The sequence below is a fragment of the Solanum stenotomum genome, chromosome 4, assembly GCF_019186545.1.
Source record: "Solanum stenotomum isolate F172 chromosome 4, ASM1918654v1, whole genome shotgun sequence".
Lineage (NCBI taxonomy): Eukaryota > Viridiplantae > Streptophyta > Magnoliopsida > Solanales > Solanaceae > Solanum > Solanum stenotomum.
In genome coordinates this window covers 14,723,938-14,744,171 of record NC_064285.1, presented here as the reverse complement: position 1 = coordinate 14,744,171, position 20,234 = coordinate 14,723,938, and the positions used below count along the sequence as shown (strand labels likewise).

Below are 20,234 nucleotides of genomic sequence, written 5' to 3'. Positions count from 1 at the left end.
GAGGTGCCATTGGCCTACCAACTCCAAATTACATTTATTAACACGTGAAAGGGTGCTTTAAGCCTACCGTTTCACGGTTCATTTAGGAAAGCTCATTAACTCCTCTTGAAAGGGTGCCATGGGCCTACCGGTTCAAGTCTCATCATTAACCTTCATGGAAAGGTGCCATAGGCCTACCGATTCCAAGGTTCATTATAAGCTCGTGTGGAAGGGTGCCACTAGCCTACCGATCCGAGGATTCAACAATCAACAATATAATCATTTATACGAGAAAATGATGCATAAGCCCTACCAATTCAAGGTATACTTTATATTGAAGAATCCTTCATATTCTATCATCAACATTCATGAGTGTCAAATTGAGAAATAATCTTTCAATAGCAACACCTTTACGTTCATAACATGATCACATTATCTTCATTGAATTCTCATTCATATAATGTCATGATAACACTCCAATTTCTCATACTATGCCTTTAAGGCCCTAAGCCTCACATATCCATACACCAACAATACAACATAAAATAAGCATGGGTAATGACATACTTCAACAATCTAAAGACCTTTAAACAAGTTTGATTCATATACATTCATTATCTAGCAACCCACTTCATAAAGGCATAAACTAGGAATAAAGAGAAATCATGGGTTCATGGAGTATTTTCATTTTAAATCGTCAATACAACAACAATATAACCATAAAGTGCCATTAGAAACCTTTTNTTAATTGAAAATATGACACGTATAAATTTAAACTTCCTTCAATAATTTTATTTCAGATTTTTGTAAATTCAAAAGTTGACACGTTAAATTATATCAAGCAAATGTTGACACGTGTTAAGATATTTTAATTAATTTTTATTTTAAATGTTAAATTAGTGATTAATTGATCCAGATTTGACACGTGCATATTAAATACTTCCTTTAATAAATTTATTTAAGTTTTTTTTAAATCTGAAGTTGAAATGTCAAATTATATAATGCAAATGCTGACACGTGTTAATATTTGTTATAATAATTTATCATTTTAAATGTTAAAATGAATGAATAATTAGAAGATGACACGTGTATGTTTAATTTTTTTTTTGAAAATCTCTAGCGTTTTCTTACGGATTTCCGTAAGAATATATATATTTATTAATTATTAATTGATAATTAAAAAGTAAAAAAAGTGAGATTAATTGTGGCGCTGACACGTAGACGCTATCACCTCTCCTATTATATATATATAGATATTTTTATAAATAGTTCAACGAGTAAGCCATAGATATGTCCCTTTTCAAAAAGGAAAAAGAAAAATGGTGGTTTGAGTTAAGCGATCCAATTTTTGTGGGATTTTTGTACTACTATTTTTAAAGACATGCATTTATCTTTATATAGAATTGATATTATTTATAATTGTAAGAATTTAACAAAAATGTTAGCCATATATTTGAGATATATTACCGTAGATATTATTGTCAAAAAATAATTTAATGGTACGGAGATTTGAGCATTTTAACTCGAAATTCTAAACTTCTGTTAAAAAGTATATAACTTCCAATATACATTTTTTTACTTCTTTCCCCTCATAATCTTCAATATTATCTATGTGAAAAAAAAAATGGGAAAATTGTATGAAATATCAAACTATTAATTCAAATTAAATGTTATAGTCATAGTTTATTTTATTTGTAATTCGTAGCAAACATTCCTTTTTTTGCCATATGATTCGGTATACAATCAGTCATTTTCGGTATACAATTACTCATTCGGCATACAAATGTATAAAATGTGTTGGTGTTTGTATAAAGCGAGAGAAAAGTGTATATACAAAAAATACAAATACATATATTTTCATCCTATACACTTATAATTATACAAATACAAATCTTATTATACAAATTACAATGTATAAATGAATTTATACAAAACTGAACAATTTGTATAAAATTGGATGTATCTAGCGAATTATACAAATCAAAAGCTCCATAGCAAACATAAAATTTGCTATGGAGCGCAATTATGCAACCTATAGTTATAACATACAAATATAATTTTTATGTTTGTTATATGTGAAAGTTACTCAAAAAAAACTGTGTGTATTGTATGTATGAAGTAAAAATTAAAGGAATCCCATAGTGTAGGATATAAATTACATCCTATCCCAACTAATTTACATTTTACAAAAAATCCCTTAAAAAGGTAGGCGAATGATACATAGCTACCGTTCTGATACATTGGCACTGAAACACGGTAAAAAATTTAATGCAGCACTAAAAAAGGAAAAAAAACGTAATAATGAATTCTGTTAATTTAATTAGCTTAATTTATGCCTAATTGATCCTAAACATTCCTTATGTTAATAGGTAATCTACTCAGAAATTACAAATTTCAAATTTCAAAATTAAATCTTCTACATTCAAGAACAATTTGTGAACATTCATCGATTTAGAAAAAGCTAGAAATACGAATAAAACTCTGATTTTTTGCTGATACAAGATGAATATATCAATTTTACTGAGGCATTCAGGAATTTGGGTCAGTGAAGTGAAATATGAAAGTTACAAAAGTGACAGAATCGTTGTTGGACAATCAATATCGTTTTTGAATCTCAAAGCAGCAATTTCAGCCGAGTTGGATATCGATGTATCAAGGAAAAACATTGAAATTAGTTACATAGTAGAAGGTTACTCGTCTCCGATGAAAATTAAGAACGACATGGGTGTTAAACTTTATATAGAAGTGAAAAAAGTGAGCCAAGATTTGCAATGTATCCATTATGCATTGACACAAATGAAAAGATTGGCAGTGATGTACATAATTTTGATGGAACATGCGGAGAAATTACGTGTGTAGAAGGCACAACACATGATACAGAAGCTCTTGCGGTGGTTGAATCAAGAATTTGTGATTCGTATTACATTCCAGAATTGGAAGTTACAAATTACATAATTAATTCAAATAGTATAGAGGTGAAGACAGGTCAATTATATAAGGATAAAGCAACACTCGTCGATGTGATGGCGAAATATAAGATAAAGAACAACTTCAATTGCAAAGTAAAGAGATCTGATATACAAAGGTATGTAAGTATTTGATTTGTTTTGTGAAGAACTGTGTTTGGATTCTTTAGATCTATAAATGGTGATACCATTATTTTGTTTTAATGTATGATACATTATTAGTTAGAAAGTCATTGATTTTGATTTTTTGTTTAGTTCGTTGAATATGATTTGGGGTAGATTGATAATGATACACTATTTGTTGATACATTAAGTTAATATTGTTGATACGTTCAGATTAGACTATTTAAACATTAAAGAATTTAATCGCAATAATCATGTTGCCGATACATTCCGTCATCTTGTAATACATGATTCATTATTTATTTATTTTTTGAATGTGATAAAAAATAATTGTGTTGGTCGTTAATATTATTGATACATTGAGTTAACATTGTTGATACGTTAAGATAATACTGTTGAAACAGTAAATAATCATGTAGCCGATACATTCCAAAAAATTGTGATACGTGATACAAAAAATACACTACATTAATCGTGTTGGTCTTTGAAAATTGTTAATACATTAATGTACATCATTCTTTGGTTACTTTAAACATTAGTGTTTTATATATTATAACATGTAACTGCTATATGTATTAATATGATGAAGAAAATTGTACAGTTATGTGTTGGTATGCTTTTCGGATGAATGTGGCTGGACTATGAAGGCTTCCTGCAGAAAAAAATCTATTGTTTTCAAAGTTAGATACTTCAATAGTGAACATACGTGTCCAATGCGGGATAGGGTACTAACTAAAGTCCAAGCAACAATCGGGTTTGTAAGTGGTGTGACTGCTCCCAAATTGGTCAACCATAAAAGAATTCATACTCCGAAAGATATAATTGCTGATATTAGAGAATTCTATGGGGTTCAAATATCTTACCAGCAGGCATGGCGTGCTAAAGAACGTGCACTAGAAATGATAAGGGGTAAATCATCGGCTGGATATAGACAGATGCCGAGATACATATACATGCTAAATACTGTGTATCCAAATTCTTATATAAGGATGCAGAAGACTGAGGAAGATGAATTTATGTATCTGTTCGAAGCCTTAAGACCATTGATTAGGGGGTTCGATTACTGCAGACCAATAGTTGTTGTCGATGGTGCACATCTGGGAGGAGCTTACAAAAGAACATTTGTATCGGCAAGCACACTTGATGGGCAAGTATGTATTTTTCATAGTTGTGAGGTGTTTGTAGATGTTATGTATCAAATGAAATAATATGTGTTGCTCTGTAATTAGGTTGCATATTTCCATTGGCATATGGTGTTGTGGACACTAAAAATGATTGTTCGTGGACATGGTTCTTCGAATAATTCAAAAATGCATTTGGCGAGCGCGAAGAAATGTGTGTTGTATCAGATAGGAATGAGAGTATTATGAAGAGTGTAAGGATTGTGTTCCCAAATGTACCTCATTATGCATGCATATGGCATCTCTGGAAGAATGTCTGTGGAAACTTCAAAAGAAGCAGAAACACCCTAAGTGATCTATTTTACTCTATGGCCAAGGCATACAGAAAGGAGGATTTTGATAAATTGATGGCTAAGGTTTATAAAATTGATCACAGGGTTAAGGAGTACCTTGAGGATGCAAGGTATGAGAAGTGGTCGAGAGTTCATTCAACAGTAAATAGAGGTAGAATGATGACTTCAAACATTGCAGAATGTATCAATAGTTGTCTTGTTGAAGCACGACAATTGTCTATATTAGAATTCTTGGAAGAAGTTAGAATTCTATTTGGTTCTTGGCATTGCAAAAACAGAGAAATAGCCTCTTATACAAAGGACACATTGGGGAGAAGATTTGAGGAGGAATTGATTATAAACGCATCTAAAAGTTCGAAGATGGAGGTATGTATCATGATACATTATTTTATATTGTATGTATCTAATTCGGTGTATCATTCTGCTGTTTGAACATGATTTCTTTGAAATAATTTTATAGGTGACTTTTTTAATGTACGCAGGTTGTTCCATCATCTGAATTTATTTTCTCGATTTATGAAGATGGAAAAAGATACATTGTTTGTCTTGAGCGGAAAGTATGTTCTTGTGGAAGATTTCAACTAGATGAGATACCTTGCGCACATGCAATCGCTGTTTTAAAGGAAAAGAATGTTAAAGATATGCATCCATATTGCTCTGATTACTACAAGCCTGATGCATTAGCAAAAACATATGAGATTCCAATGGTTCCAATGCCAGATAAGGAAGATTGGTCAGCTCCTGAGGATGTGGTAGCTGAAACTGTGTATCCACCTAGATACAGACGATTAGCTGGACGACCAAGAAAAAAAAGAAAAAAGAATGCGGATGAAAAGATTACAGTGAACACAAATTGTTGTGGACAATGTGGACAAGAAGGTCACAACAGAAGAACTTGTACTTTCTTTCCAAAAGAAAAGTGAAATCATTATAATGGTTATATGACATTATACAGAAGGATGCCCTGTATGATATATTATTAATGGTACCTTTTTTATAACCACTTTGATTGATTGCAAAATTAACACATACTATTTATAATGATATATATTATGATACATAAATAAAAACACTAAATGACACTACACAACAAGTAATGATACATAATAAAAACAAGTTGATACATATAAAAACGCATGTTACCAGACTTCAACAGAGTCGTATTATAAAATTTGATATATTATACAGAAGGATGCCCTGTCTGATACATCAACGAATTTTTTTGTTAAATTTGACAAATCTATTTTTCATATTGGGGTTCGTCATGTATCATTTTTTTCGATACACATATAAAACAAAGGTTTTATAATTTTTGACTAAATCTCAAATCAGTATATATCAAACTAAGATAGTGTTTTTGAATGTATCATGATTTAACCCAATAAACAATATAAAACATCAAATTAATGTATCATTCAATTTCAGTCTAAGATATCAAACGCAATACAAATTAGAAACAAGCTAATGTATCATATTCATTAAATAATAAATAATTTCAGTAATGTATCATATACATCAAATTATATAACGCTTGTTGTATCATATATGTTAATTGGTTACTGTATCATTTACATTAAAACATACACAACCTATATGTTAGCAATAAGCTATTAAACGTGCATCATATACTATATATATTATGATACATACTTAAACAATTAGGTTTGCAAACAATTTATTTAACACAATAATTATGAATCATGTATCATATACTATATATATTATGTTGCACTTATAATATTAATTATAAATACTGAATCATATAAGTTAAAGTTTCAAAAATCTATTTATTAGTAATATGTTATTATATCTGATTACTTATAAGATACATAATAACAATACAACATGTATAAGATACAATATATGATATATACTGCACTTTTTCTTATGTAATGCAAAACATTGTCTCCAATTTAACTTTTTATAGGCAAAGTATGTTGGTCGATAAAGTATCAAAACAAACTAAAACATGACTGAAATTGTCAAAAAGATTAAAAAAAATAAAACATTGTCTATACATAGATACTTAATTACTACACTATATGAACCAAATCTTCTTCTAGTGGTGGTGTGACTACACTCTTAGGTTTTGGTGGATCATCATTCTCACTAAGGTATGCACCCTTAGCCTTCTCGCTGCCATAACTCCACAACAATGCTCCATATCTTTTGCGTAGGTATTTAGGAAGAAAATCAATATATGATGGTTCGATTTGGTCGCTCAGATACTCCGCAAATGTAGCAACATATAACCCACAGTCTCTACAAAAATGCAGAATATCAGGTATAAACTTAAATAATACATGATTCAAAAACAATAAAAGCACAATACTTACAGGCTATCACTCTTTTGTTGCATAATATCTTCGGCAAATTCAACCATGAAAGGAACTTGTGCCTCCAAAAGTGAACCAGAATTATTGTCCTTGTACGCATCACAATCAACAAAGTTTGTTCGCTCAGTTTTTTCAAAGAATCCACTGTCCATAAGGTAAGAAGGAAGCATTTTAGACAACATTTTTATCTCGTGCGGAATTGATTTTTTCCTTGAGCCTAATGAAGAGTCATACACCTTTATCACCCTATTTTTCAATTCAACAACAGTCAGCACCCAATGAAATTGTCCACCGCAATTAACCGGGATGTAAACATCGTCTACAAGATGCCATGGTAAAGCAACTGGGATTTCAAAACCTTTGATAATGTTAATGATTGACCTCTCATATACAGATACAGCTGAAGCGCGATCAATGTGTTCTTGGGTACTAATAAGATCATCATCATTAGCCAAGTAATACCTTTCATATGTATTTTTGATGTGTGAGATGAACAAGCAGTTGGCTGTTGTGTATCTGTATTGATCCGTGCTGCGGGGTTTTGATTTTTCACGGAGATAGTAAAAAACAACATCGATGTACTATAAAAAACATGATAAACGAAATTAGAAACTTGTAAAAAAAGGTCTATGATAGAATTGATACATTAAATGATTTTTTGTATCATGTTGTTCTATACCAAAGTATGTGATACATGCTTAAATTGTTTCATTAAGAACTTTACCTGATCAGTCCAACATTTGTTTGGCAGTGACATGGCATAGAACCAATTCTTTTTAATTGGAAATGCAACAACAAAATCCATCATCTCAAATTTAAAAGAAGAGGCTTTTGATCTGTATTTATCCTCCGATGGTTTCCTGTGATAATATTTGTATTATTAATTGGTTACATCAAAATAAGTTAATCCAAACATTTACAAAATATATGTATAAAACTTACTTATTGGCATGATTTTTGAGAAGCCCCTTGGTTAACCACTGCATATACTTATCAATTAGTTTAGATGAAGGTTGATATGTAATCCCACATCCTTCAAATGGGAAATACAGACGAACATCGCCATCCAATATCTGTTTTCCCTTCTCACTTGACCCAAAAGAAGTCACATATGGAGATTGAATAATTCTTGAAGGCATCCTATTTCTAGGCGCATGAGTCTTTGAATGGCTTCTAACAACAATCTCGGTGGTTGGAATATCAGTGGGTAATTGACTATCAGACAACATATCATGACTGCCAGATAAATCCTGTGGGTTGTAAACACACAATGGTTTAGCATGAATAGGAACTTTTCCTAGATCGGATACAAGGGCATCTATTGCTGCTTGAGTTGAGGGTGATATTGTTGTTGATGTGGAAGAATCCTGTATAATAAATATGATATTATAATTTTTTTTATTATCATTGCATATAATGAATAATAGTGTCATGATGCATAATTGATTAATTTACCGATGTATCAACTGTTATTTTATAGGGCACAAAATGACGGATGTTGTGTTGAACTGTGTCAGCACCATCTTCATCTATGTTTACTTCATTTAAATCTTGTGGGGCTTGATGTGCTTCATCATCCTAAATTAAACATGTTGTATGTATCAGTTATATAAAAAGAGAGAGGATAATGTATCAAAGAAAATTGTAATGTTTAAAGTTTTGATCATACTGATACCTTCTTAGGATCATTTAATTCAGTATCAACATGTGTACTTTCATATGTAGGCTGGAGCTCTGAAACACGCCTCATTTGTTGTTGGTTACTGATAGTATGATCAATCTATATTTGAATTTTTAATAATAAAAAAAGTGTTAACATAATTGTTACTGATACATCATTTAACATAAGTGATGAATATAAAGTTGAAATATATAACTGATTAATGAGATAGAGCAATCGGTGAATCACCTTAACTATATTTATGATCTATATGTGCTGATACATATGATTTTGATTCTTAATACATACTTAATGTATAAGGTAAAACGACAATTATAAACAATATATCAGATACATACCTCTGCATTGACATTAACTTGATGTCCACCCTCATTAACAGATACACCAACCTCAAAATCAGCTACACCAACTGCATCATCAAGATCAGTCGGTATATGCGAAGATGGTTGTTTATTGCTTGATTGAGGATCAACTTTGTTGTTTTCCTTGTGTCGAGATAGCATCAACTGCGAGTGGTTTTCCTTTATCAAGATTACAAGTTCCTCAAATTTCTTGTCAACCTATCAAAAAATTATAAAAAAATACAATTAGAGTCAATATAAAGAAAAAATAATAAAATCGAAACAATTACTTACGTAATTCTTCAAATGATCTTTCAGTTCTTCAATACCTGGAATTACATAGTTGACTTTTTGAGCATCTGCAAATCGTGTACATTAGCAGCCGGTGTCGGAGGACCATCCGGAATAGAAAATGGCTGATTTAATGACACATTGGACTGATCTGACTGACTGGGTTCTGACACCTTTGTTCTAGGTGTATCCACTTTCTTTCTTCTTTTTGGTGGTGGTGGAGATGATGTATCAGACACTCTAGATGATCTCCTTAACAATTGTTCGGGAGGTCTTGTGGAGAAATCATCGAAATCAGCAATGTCATTCGGTTGAACTATCTTGGGATTGACAGATGTTGTGGTGGGTGAAGAAGGAGGATCATGTTCATCTTCAGGTAAATCAAAAGCTGCAAGTTCCTCCGGTGTTGGCACAATGTTTGAACATGTATTCTGGAAAAATATTTTTTTTGAATATTAAGAGATAAAATTATGTATCCTAACACAGAGAAAAAATGATTTAAAAAGACAAACTTGCAACATTACAACTATATACTTAATTATGTATGAAATTGTAACGACCCGAGAGCACCCCCTAGTCGTAACATGGTGTACTCGACCTCTCGGAGGTCTTATATAAGCCCTTAGCATATCATGAACATTTAAGCATATGAAAATAGCGGAAAATTTAAAAATTTTCTTTACAATCGAAGTCTTCATAAAATAAGAGAGAGTCTATGACACTATGTCTCAAATCATCTATAACATTTAGAATAACAACTCTTTCATAATAACTTAGGGACACGGCCCTAACATAATAATTACTGGGGACACGACCCTTACACAAGTCTAAAGACATAAAACATAGAGACATAATGACATAAGAGTACGAGGTAGGTTCATCCTCGAAACTATGAGGACTCCCCAAGTCTTCATTCCCAAGCTCCTTAGAAACCTAACTTCCAAGCATAAGACATCACATCACCAAACCCTACACTTTATAAAAATGTAGAAGAAATATGGGTTAGTACAACACACGTACTAAGTATGGAAGTCATGCAAGTAAAACCATTAAAACATGCATAAAAGAGACATTTAGTTGAAACCATGCTTTATGCACTTTTGAACATCTTCTTGAAAGAGTTGAAGAATCATAAGTCATAAACAACTTACATGTAGTTCATCAAAGCACAAGGGTAATAAACATCACCATAGGCATAGTCTCTAATCATAGTCATAGTGCACATATCACTCATTACAAGACATAATACTCATGCATAGTCAACATCAAGGTCATTGCATCATAATAGAATAATCACATAAGTAACCCTAGGTTCTACTTGTGCAATGCATAGGTAGGGTCCATAGTCCTACTTACACTAAGTATTACCTTTGGATCACCATGCTATACTTATCATACATTAGTCTTATCCATAGGACATATACATAGTAAGGTGGCATTCACAAACATTAGTTCATATCAAGAAAAGTCAATCATTAACATAATACAATTAAAGCATGCATTATTCATAATCTTCATAATAAGATAGAACAACACCATTAAGTCATAGTTCATACAACATGTTCATATCATACAGCTTAGTCATAATTCAAATAGTCCATATCATAGGTAAGCCATCTTCATAATGATCATACATAACATAGCTTCAATATATATAAGTCATAATCATCATAATCATAAGAGAACACTACTACAACCATCCCTTAGGATCCCACAAGTGCAATGTGCAAGAGAAGTCACATACCCTCCCTTACACTATGTAGAAACCCTTAAGAAAGCCCTAGTAAGAGTTCACACCTTTCATACCTTCATTTACTTTTACATTAGGGAAATATTTCAATAACCGACATAGACCATGAGAGCTACATGAAATCCGGTGATCTACTCCCACACCGAAAAGAGAGGGTTAACACTTGCCTAAGGTGTAACCATTCATACATAGCTATCTAGGTGGATCCACTAAGCTAGAGTCCTATGTGGGCACATAGTTAAGGGTCAAGGAGATTGCTTCTAGAAATCCTAACTTACTAACGTGGGGGTTTCCATCTCATGAGACAACACATACCGTGGGTAATCTGGACTTGCTAAACGTGAGGAAACCCATGTGGGGAGCCGGACTTGCTAAACGTGAGACCCCCATCTCATTTACATGCCCTTTCGGTGCCAAACATCTAATTCCCTTTTATAATCATCTTTAGTCATCACATAAGTTCACATTCGCCTTTACTAGACTCTTATGTAGACATCTTACCATAATAGCTCATATGTGTTCATAAGTGAGTAACAATCCTTTCGCCTTAGAAACACTTAGCAAGTGAGTAAACCTTTCACTTTATATTACATTATAATCATGAGAACTACCTTTCAATCATATAACAATCATACCATAACATACATACATACTTCATAGCTAATTCAAGTGTAGAGGGTTAAGGATGAGGAAACTAGGTCATCAACACCACAATAACACATTAGGTATAACATCATTACAATCTAAGTAAATCACCTTTCATCAAGAACCTTCATCATGTGAGAATGACCTTTCACATTATCATACTATGCATAACATAGACTAGTTTAGAGTACAATTGAGGAAACCTTTCAAGAGACTCACATTCATTACATTAGTCAATAGCTTCATTCATTCATGTGTGTGTGAACATATGTGAGAAAGCCTTTCACATAAATCACCTTTACTCATAGCATGTTCATATTGTGTTAATAAGAATTACCTTCAATTCAACATAACAACAATAATACCAACATCTCACAACATTCATACTTGCATTGCATCTCATCATAACATGCTCAATTACCAACTAGGGTTAGAGGGAAGAGGGAACCATCATCCAACTTCATCATACATGAATTAAGCAAGTACATTCAACAATACATAAAGAATCACATTGATATCATCTCCTCATAGCCTTGAAGGGCCCATTCAAGACTTAACCCTAATTCCATAGTAATCATACATAATTTAGGGTAATATCATCATACAAACATGAATTACATAACATTACATTCAATTCATAGCCTTCAATTAATATCTAACACAAACTAGGGTTAGAATTGGAGGAAGAAGGGGAAACATGGGTCTCATGGGGGGATTCTTCAAAAATCACCAACACTACATGAATGCATCCATAATTGTTCATATATCATCAATCAAAATCAGTTTATAACAACAATTCAACATTTAGAAAGAAGACCCACGTTTTTGGATTGAAATCTACAATTTGGGGGATTTTGAAAACCATCTTTGGAAGGACCTCTTGGGGAAAGGGATCCCAAGAGTGAAGAGCAACCATACCTTAGTTAAACCCTATGAATTTCGTGTGAAACCTCCCATCTACAAGCCCTTGCTAAGCTCCTTCCAAGTTCTTCAATGGAGTCTTGAGTTGAGAGAGTTTTGAGAGAGAATTTTGGGAGGGAAAAGAATTGGGTTATGTTTTGGGGTCTTGACTTGTGGTGAATTAATGGATTAGTTTAGGGTCCTATAAGCTTATATAGTCCATTAATTAACCACCTAACCGACCTCCCTTAACCCCTACTTAATAACTAATTAAAACATTAACCCCCTTCTTAACTAAAAACTTCATAAAACTGGCAGCATCTACGCCCTCCACCTACGGACCGTAGGTGGAGTCATGGACCGTCGTTTGGCCTTCGTAGTTCTGACAGTGCTTCACTATTTCGGGAATAACTTTTTACTCCAAGATCGGAATAGGGCAAACTCGGTGGAGTTGGAAATAAGACTCATAGACCTTTCATTGGATAGGTAGTGGACCACCTAATTCATTTTGAGCTATGGGATATGACCATCTAAAGTTGACCCTCACTCCTAACTTAAAACTAAAAACTCTTTTTAGGGGACTATTTTGAGGGTCTTGGTTCTAAATGAATTCATGATTTAGCTTAAGGTCTTGCTAGCTTATAAAGGTGAGTAATCAACTAGCTAAACAACCCCTTAAGCCCTTAGTCAATTAACTAAATTAATCCATAATCACCAACTTAAGACTAGAAGGCTGGAAATTGGGAGCACCTACGGCCACCCACCTACGGACCGTAAGTGGAGTTACGACCCGTGCTGTGCTCTCGTCATTTGGTTCAGAGAGGGGGATTGGGGAGTTCTTGGTGGGGATACTAAGTCTCAACCCACGAGACCTACCTACGGGGCGTAGGTCAAGTGATGGCCTGTCACTGTCCTTCGTAGGTCAAGCTGTTTTTTGATAGCTTTTGGCCAAAGGTTGGGCCCTCCTCAAAGACCCCTTGGGTGGTCCTTGGGGGGTTCGTACCTGGTCGTTTGGACCCTAAACATGTCCATCTATGAATAATAGTCACTCCTATGGGTTTTAGACCTCAAACAACACACCAAACACCACGACAAGACACTAGCACCAAAGACTAGTTTCCAGACGTCATGGTCGTTTCTTGTCGTTTGACCTCTAAAGTCACCAAAATAACTTCACTAGCCATTTTTCATCATTTAAACATGTTTCCAACCATAAACTAACATGTGAGGCTCTAGGTCAACATAATAGATTTAGTCAAGCCTTAGCTAGGTCTTACTAGTTTCGTACGGGGCATTACAGAAATGTAATATAAAATGGGATTCAATGTTACCTCTTGAAAAATGCTAGTCATNAATTTCGTGTGAAACCTCCCATCTACAAGCCCTTGCTAAGCTCCTTCCAATTTCTTCAATGGAGTCTTGAGTTGAGAGAGTTTTGAGAGAGAATTTTGGAAGGGAAAAGAATTGGGTTATGTTTTGGGGTCTTGACTTGTGGTGAATTAATGGATTAGTTTAGGGTCCTATAAGCTTATATAGTCCATTAATTAACCACCTAACCGACCTCCCTTAACCCCTACTTAATAACTAATTAAAACATTAACCCCCTTCTTAACTAAAAACTTCATAAAACTGGCAGCATCTACGCCCTCCACCTATGGACCGTAGGTGGAGTCACGGACCGTCGTTTGGCCTTCGTAGTTCTGACAGTGCTTCACTATTTTGGGAATAACCTTTTACTCCAAGATCAGAATAGGGCAAACTCGGTGGCGTTGGAAAGAGGACTCATAGACCTTTCATTGGATAGGTAGTGGACCACCTAATTCATTTTGAGCTATGAGATATGACCATCTAAAGTTGACCCTCACTTCTAACTTAAAACTAAAAACTCTTTTTAGGGGACTGTTTTGAGGGTCTTGGTTGTAAATGAATTCATGACTTAGCTTAAGGTCTTGCTAGCTTATAAAGGTGAGTAATCAACTAGCTAAACAACCCCTTAAGCCCTTAGTCAATCAACTAACTTAATCCCTAATCACCAACTTAAGACTAGAAGGCTGGAAATTGGGAGCACCTATGGCCACCCACCTATGGACCGTAAGTGGAGTTACGGCCCGTGCTATGCTCTCGTCATTTGGTTCAGAGAGGGGGATTGGGGAGTTCTTGGTGGGGAGACTAAGTCTCAACCTCGTTTGTATGACTAATATGCAACACCTTTGAGTTGCCTTGTTCCATTTCTAACAACAACAAACATTTACTGATTTGGCCTTGAAAATTACATTTAGGAATGTCTAAAAAGGGTCCAAAAATTGTAGCTCTAAACAGTTCAATTACATCATCCCCTATAGACTTCTGGAACTCCTTCAAAAAATTTGTGTTAAATGGGACACCAAACCTTATGGCATGTGTTGGTACCTTTTTTATAACATATTTGATTGACTGCAAAATGAAAAAGAAAATTATACTAAATAAAACACACTTGCAGTGCCTAGTAATGATACATAATAAAAACAAATTGATACATAGAAAAATATATGCTACCAGACTTTAAAAGAATCGTATTATAAAAGTTGATACATTATACAGAAGGATGCCCTGTATGATATATTATTAATGGTACCTTTTTTATAACATATTTGATCGACTGCAAAATTAGCACATACTATTTATAATGATATATTATGATACATAAATAAAAACACTAAATGACACTACACAACAAGTAATGATACATAATAAAAACAAGTTGATACATATAAAAACACATGTTACCAGACTTCAACAGAGTCGTATTATAAAATTTGATACATTATACAGAAGGATGCCCTGTCTGATACATCAACGACTTTTTTGTTAAATTTGACAAACATATCTTTTTCATATTAGGGTTTGTCATGTATCATTTTTTCCGATACACATATAAAACAAAGGTTTTATAATTTTCGACTAAATCTCAAATCAGTAAATATCAAACTAAGATAGTGTTTTTGAATGTATCATGATTTAACCCAATAAACAATGTAACACATCAAATTAATGTATCATTCAATTTCAGTCTAAGATATCAAATGCAATACAAATCACAAACAAGTTTGATAAAGATTAGAAACACATACTCTAGGCAATGCAGGTCTGGAAATAGCGGGTGCTACTTTTCTTCCCCTTTTTTAGGGGGTTTTTGCAACCTTTGGTTTAGACAATTTTGGCACATCTTTGGTCGACTGATTCATCAAGTTTAATGGGTCATGCAAACTTTTTGATCTAATTTCTGCCCAATTTTCATCATCAGAGTTGTATATTGTTTGATTAGTATTAGAAAGATTTGATGTAGGATCAGGATCCATATGTATCAAGAAGAAAAAATCGAAACAAAATAAAAATTGAAGGAAGAAGATGAACGCTACAATGGCAGACTTTGGGAGAGAAGACGGAGAAGACGAAATTTTGAAAATGGTTGGATTGAGAAAGAAAATTTTTGAAAATTAATTTGGGATAATGATCTGTAACTAAAAAGATATTGGAGTGAATTTAGGGAGGAAAAAAAGGAGTGACATAGGGTGTGGTGAAACGTGGGAGGTAAAAAATAATGATGTATCTGGCAGATTTGATATTTAAGTGAAATAAGGGATTTAAGTAATTTTTTAAAAAAGAAGGGAAAAATAGTTAATAAGGAACTTAAAGTTGTGTATTTAAGTTATTTTTCCATGTATGAATTGGAGTGGCCTAAACTTTGGGCTCACAATTCATCCAATGGACAAATCAATTACAATTACAATTGTAGCCTATTACATTTAGCCGAATTTAGTTTAATTACCAAATTCAGCTAAAATTTAAATTGCCCTAATTATAATCATATCTAGGAGTGTTCACGGGTTGGTTTGGATCAGTTATTGGTCAAAACCAAAACCAAACCAACTTAATCGGTTTTAAAATTATCAAAACCAAACCAACCAAACCAACCAAACCAAATATAATATACATTTATCGGTTTGGTGATTATCGGTTTCGGTTTGGTTTGGTTCGGTTGTTCGGTTATTAACCATACACAAAAATAAAAGAAACAATTCATTTAAAATGTGAAAAAAGTGACAACAATCCATTCAAAACGAAAAATTGTTAGAATGACTTAAATTACTGAACTTTCGATCACTAAATTTACTATCAGTAAAGGTTTAAAATTCACTATATTGGCCTAGAAGGAAGAGACAATAACATTTTCAGTCCCACAAAGAATTGTTATAGACACTCATATACATGAAATCAATAAGATAAATGTTTCATCTTGGGCATTTTTGCTTTCAATAAGTAAATTATAAAGAATTTTTAATGAAAATATGTATAAGATCTTTAAAATTGTTTATAAAAACAATATATTAAGTATGTATATTAATAAAATATATGTATATAATTCAACGGTTCGGTTCGGTTATTTCTTCAGATTTTTTCGAATAAAACCATAATCAAACCAAATACTATCGGTTTTCAAAAATCTAAAACCAAACCAAACCAAACCCAAATAAAATTGGTTTTATTTTATCGGTTTGATTTGGTTTTTCGATTTGGATCAGTTTTTATCCAAACCGTGAACACCCCTAATCATATCATATCATATTATACTAAAAGTGGGAAGAACCTAAGTCAAAAGTTGAATTACGAAAATACCCTTTAACTATTAATTTATTTTCTTGAAATTATTTAAATTATTATTTTTTCATTTAATATTTATTTTGGGATTCAATGAAACCCTTTAACTATTAATTTATTTTCTTGAAATTATTTAAAATATTATTTTTTTCATTTAATTTTATTTTGGGATTCAATGAATTTTGACTTTTCGTATTATGGTAATTAATACTCCTATTTTCAACTAGACTTATGATTCAGTTCTCATTATTAAATTGCAAGTTATTATTAGCAAGAAAAAAACCAACTATCTTTACATCTTCCACGTTGTAATAGTGATGATTTTTCCTAATCATAGTTACTATGATTTTTTTAATACTTAGTCATAATGATTTTCCATTACACATTTAATATATTTGAATTCTTTTACATATTTTATCCTTAGATTACAGTTTTATTTCCATATTACATTTAAATGTTATAAAATGTTTAATAAACTAAATATTAAATAGTAAATAGTAAATCATCATATTAGTATACATAAATTACCACAAACTCTTCATTATGTAAATGTATGTAACTCTCACTAATTATAATCATTATTTTTTTTACTCTCATCTCTCATCAATAATCTCAAATGGATTAATATCATATTTATGACAACTTTTTGTGTTCCTCAATGATATCCTATAAATAGTGACATTTGACACAATAATGTACAGACTAAAACTAAGAAAATCTCTATTCTCTCTTCTCCTGTCTCTTTTTATTTGTTTAGTTTAACATTTATGTTTCTTGTTTGTTATTATTGTACAACTTTCTATTATTGTGTTGTTATTATTATTGAGAATTTACCATGGTTTGTTGCTTTGTATATATTAGCCTAGCATGTTGTATTTTAGTATCCTCATTTGAATATTGAATTTGTGTGATAGTTAGTTATTTTTACTTTATGCACTTTTAGTCAATTTTATAGTTGAGGTATATTCTTTTTATTAGGAAGATATATGTAGTTCCTATCAAAACAATGATGAATTTTGTAATACAAAATTTATATGAAGTATTTTGGAATAAACATGCAACGCATGTTTCTAGATCTAGTTATTAATTAAACACCTTCTTAGAATCTCTCGCTTCTCAATAGAATATATAAGACAGGATTATATTTTAATACAAAATGTTTGACATACTAAAAGCTTTTAAGAAAAAAGAATTTTCAAATATCAATTTGACAAAGGGAATGTCATGTCATGCATAACTTAAATGAACGTCCTTGGTTCGAAACTTTTCCAGATTCACAGTTTCTATCTCATCTAGATTCGGCTATCCTGATTCTCAAACTATTTCAGTTGTTTGGCAAGGTGTTTGAATATCATGATCTCCTCATCATACTCTTCAAACTCATCGTCATCTACCTCATTTTGTTCATTCAACTTGTGACATGACATGATATTGACAAGTATAAAATTATTTTTACTGAAACAAAAGATAAAGATCGTTAGATAGCAGAATTAAAGTCGTTAGATAGCAGAATTAAAGTAAATGAAATAAATTTTCGCAATAGAGGAGGCGTTCGTGGGAAATAAGGAAATACAAACTTTGGCTATGACCATGAGCCATTTTATCTTTTTTTTTAAAAAAACCATCACGAGGGGAATTGAAAGTATAAAAACATCATAAAGGGTGGATCCTAAGCCTTTTTCGGACTACAACTGATAATATAAAATCTGTCTTTCTCTTTTGAGATGACTTGAAAACATTGTGAATTTATAAAATCAATTATTTCAAATCGTATTCAATTAAAGAAGCTCGATGATTAATTTATATTGTAGAGGGTTAAAAATGGGTGTCAACAGATTGGAACTTGAGGAGCTTCTCATTCCACATTCTTATTCTCAATCGTTCCACACTACTAAAAAATTGTCAAAAAATGACGGCCAAAAGCGATGGATTGCGTCGCTTTTTTGGTCAAAATTGACGAAAAAATGACGCAGTCACCTCCGTCGCTTTTCAACCCGACACTTCTTAAAAAGCGATGGACTGCGTCGCTTTATTAAAGCGACGAACTGCATCACATTTATTAAAGCGACGGACTGCGTTGCGTTTCAAAAAGCGACGGATGGCGTCGCATTTTAAAAAGTACGGACAGCGTTGCTTTTCAAAAAGCGACGGACTGCGTCTCTTTTTTACTTTTTTTTTAAAATTTTTTTTTAACAAAAGCGAGGACTCCGTCATTTTATTTTTATTTTTATTTTTTAATTTCTAAAAGGCGACGTCGTCCGTCTCTTTTGTGGAAATTTTATTTTTGAAAATTCCATAAAAGTGATGGACTAAACCACGCTGTCCGTCGCTTTTCTGGGTTTTAAAAAAAATTAAAACCCAGAAAAGCGTCAGACTAAACCACAATGTCCGTTGCTTTTTCTGCAATATATTTGACAGTAGCAGCTCGCAACTTCTGCTACCCACCTGCAAATGCAATTCAATTCAATTCTACACTATTCAGCCCAATCAAACACACACAATTATAAACAATCTGAACAAAACATAAAACAACAAACTTAAAATAACATTCAAAAGTATCTAAATCATAAATTAAAGACTTATAAAGTCTTTTAAAATTCATTTCAAAATTTCAAAAAGTTCATAAATGTCCAGAGATCTAAACTAGGGAGTGAGATCTACATAATCATCCTCATCACTCTCGTTGTTGGTGTCATCGGGAGCCGAAGTAGTAGGTCGACGAACAAGGTTCATCACTTGTTCTTTGATTTGCTGAACGGTCTCACTCATGCTTTCTTGTTCAGGTACTCTTTTTCGCTCCGACTCTGCTAGTGCCGCTGTAAGTTTAGCTATTTGATCCGACATAGTAGCAATCTGAACACCGTCAAGTGCCTCGGCTTGACGTGACGATCCAATACCTTCTAAGCCTGACTGAAGGCGTCTAACATCGTTGCGAGAGCCTAGACCATAACATCTACCCTTGTGTGTCCCCCCTACCACTTTTTCTTTCCAAATCTGAGTGGACATTTCAGGTGTCAATTGGACCGAACTATCTAGATTCTCAGCGACGTACTTATGAAAGTCATTCTGCATATTAAATATAAAAATTGACATCAATATATATATATATA

The 20,234-nt window shown here is 32.6% G+C and overlaps 3 protein-coding genes across 3 annotated transcripts in view; 2 read left to right on the top strand and 1 right to left on the bottom strand.

Annotated features, from left to right (window-relative positions):
- The first annotated feature begins 2,481 nt into the window (after nucleotides 1–2,481).
- On the top strand, nucleotides 2,482–4,276 carry LOC125861294 (uncharacterized). Its single transcript, XM_049541226.1, has 3 exons — nucleotides 2,482–2,668; nucleotides 2,965–3,064; nucleotides 3,670–4,276. Exons 1-3 carry the CDS (start codon nucleotides 2,482–2,484, stop codon nucleotides 4,274–4,276), a joined length of 894 nt encoding a protein of 297 aa, XP_049397183.1.
- Nucleotides 4,277–4,557: 281 nt separating this feature from the next.
- Nucleotides 4,558–5,465, top strand: LOC125861293 (uncharacterized). Its single transcript, XM_049541225.1, has 2 exons — nucleotides 4,558–4,908; nucleotides 5,025–5,465. The coding sequence occupies exons 1-2, from the start codon at nucleotides 4,558–4,560 to the stop codon at nucleotides 5,463–5,465; spliced, it is 792 nt and encodes a 263-aa protein (XP_049397182.1).
- A 1,110-nt stretch (nucleotides 5,466–6,575) lies between these two features.
- Nucleotides 6,576–20,234, bottom strand: part of LOC125861292 (uncharacterized) — a 22,171-nt gene continuing 8,512 nt past the window's right edge. Inside the window, 10 exon segments of the mRNA XM_049541224.1 lie at nucleotides 6,576–6,804; nucleotides 6,879–7,459; nucleotides 7,603–7,738; nucleotides 7,821–8,245; nucleotides 8,334–8,456; nucleotides 8,554–8,658; nucleotides 8,898–9,119; nucleotides 9,195–9,268; nucleotides 9,271–9,628; nucleotides 14,668–14,919. Of these exon segments, the coding sequence (XP_049397181.1) occupies nucleotides 6,576–6,804; nucleotides 6,879–7,459; nucleotides 7,603–7,738; nucleotides 7,821–8,245; nucleotides 8,334–8,456; nucleotides 8,554–8,658; nucleotides 8,898–9,119; nucleotides 9,195–9,268; nucleotides 9,271–9,628; nucleotides 14,668–14,919 (2,505 nt within the window).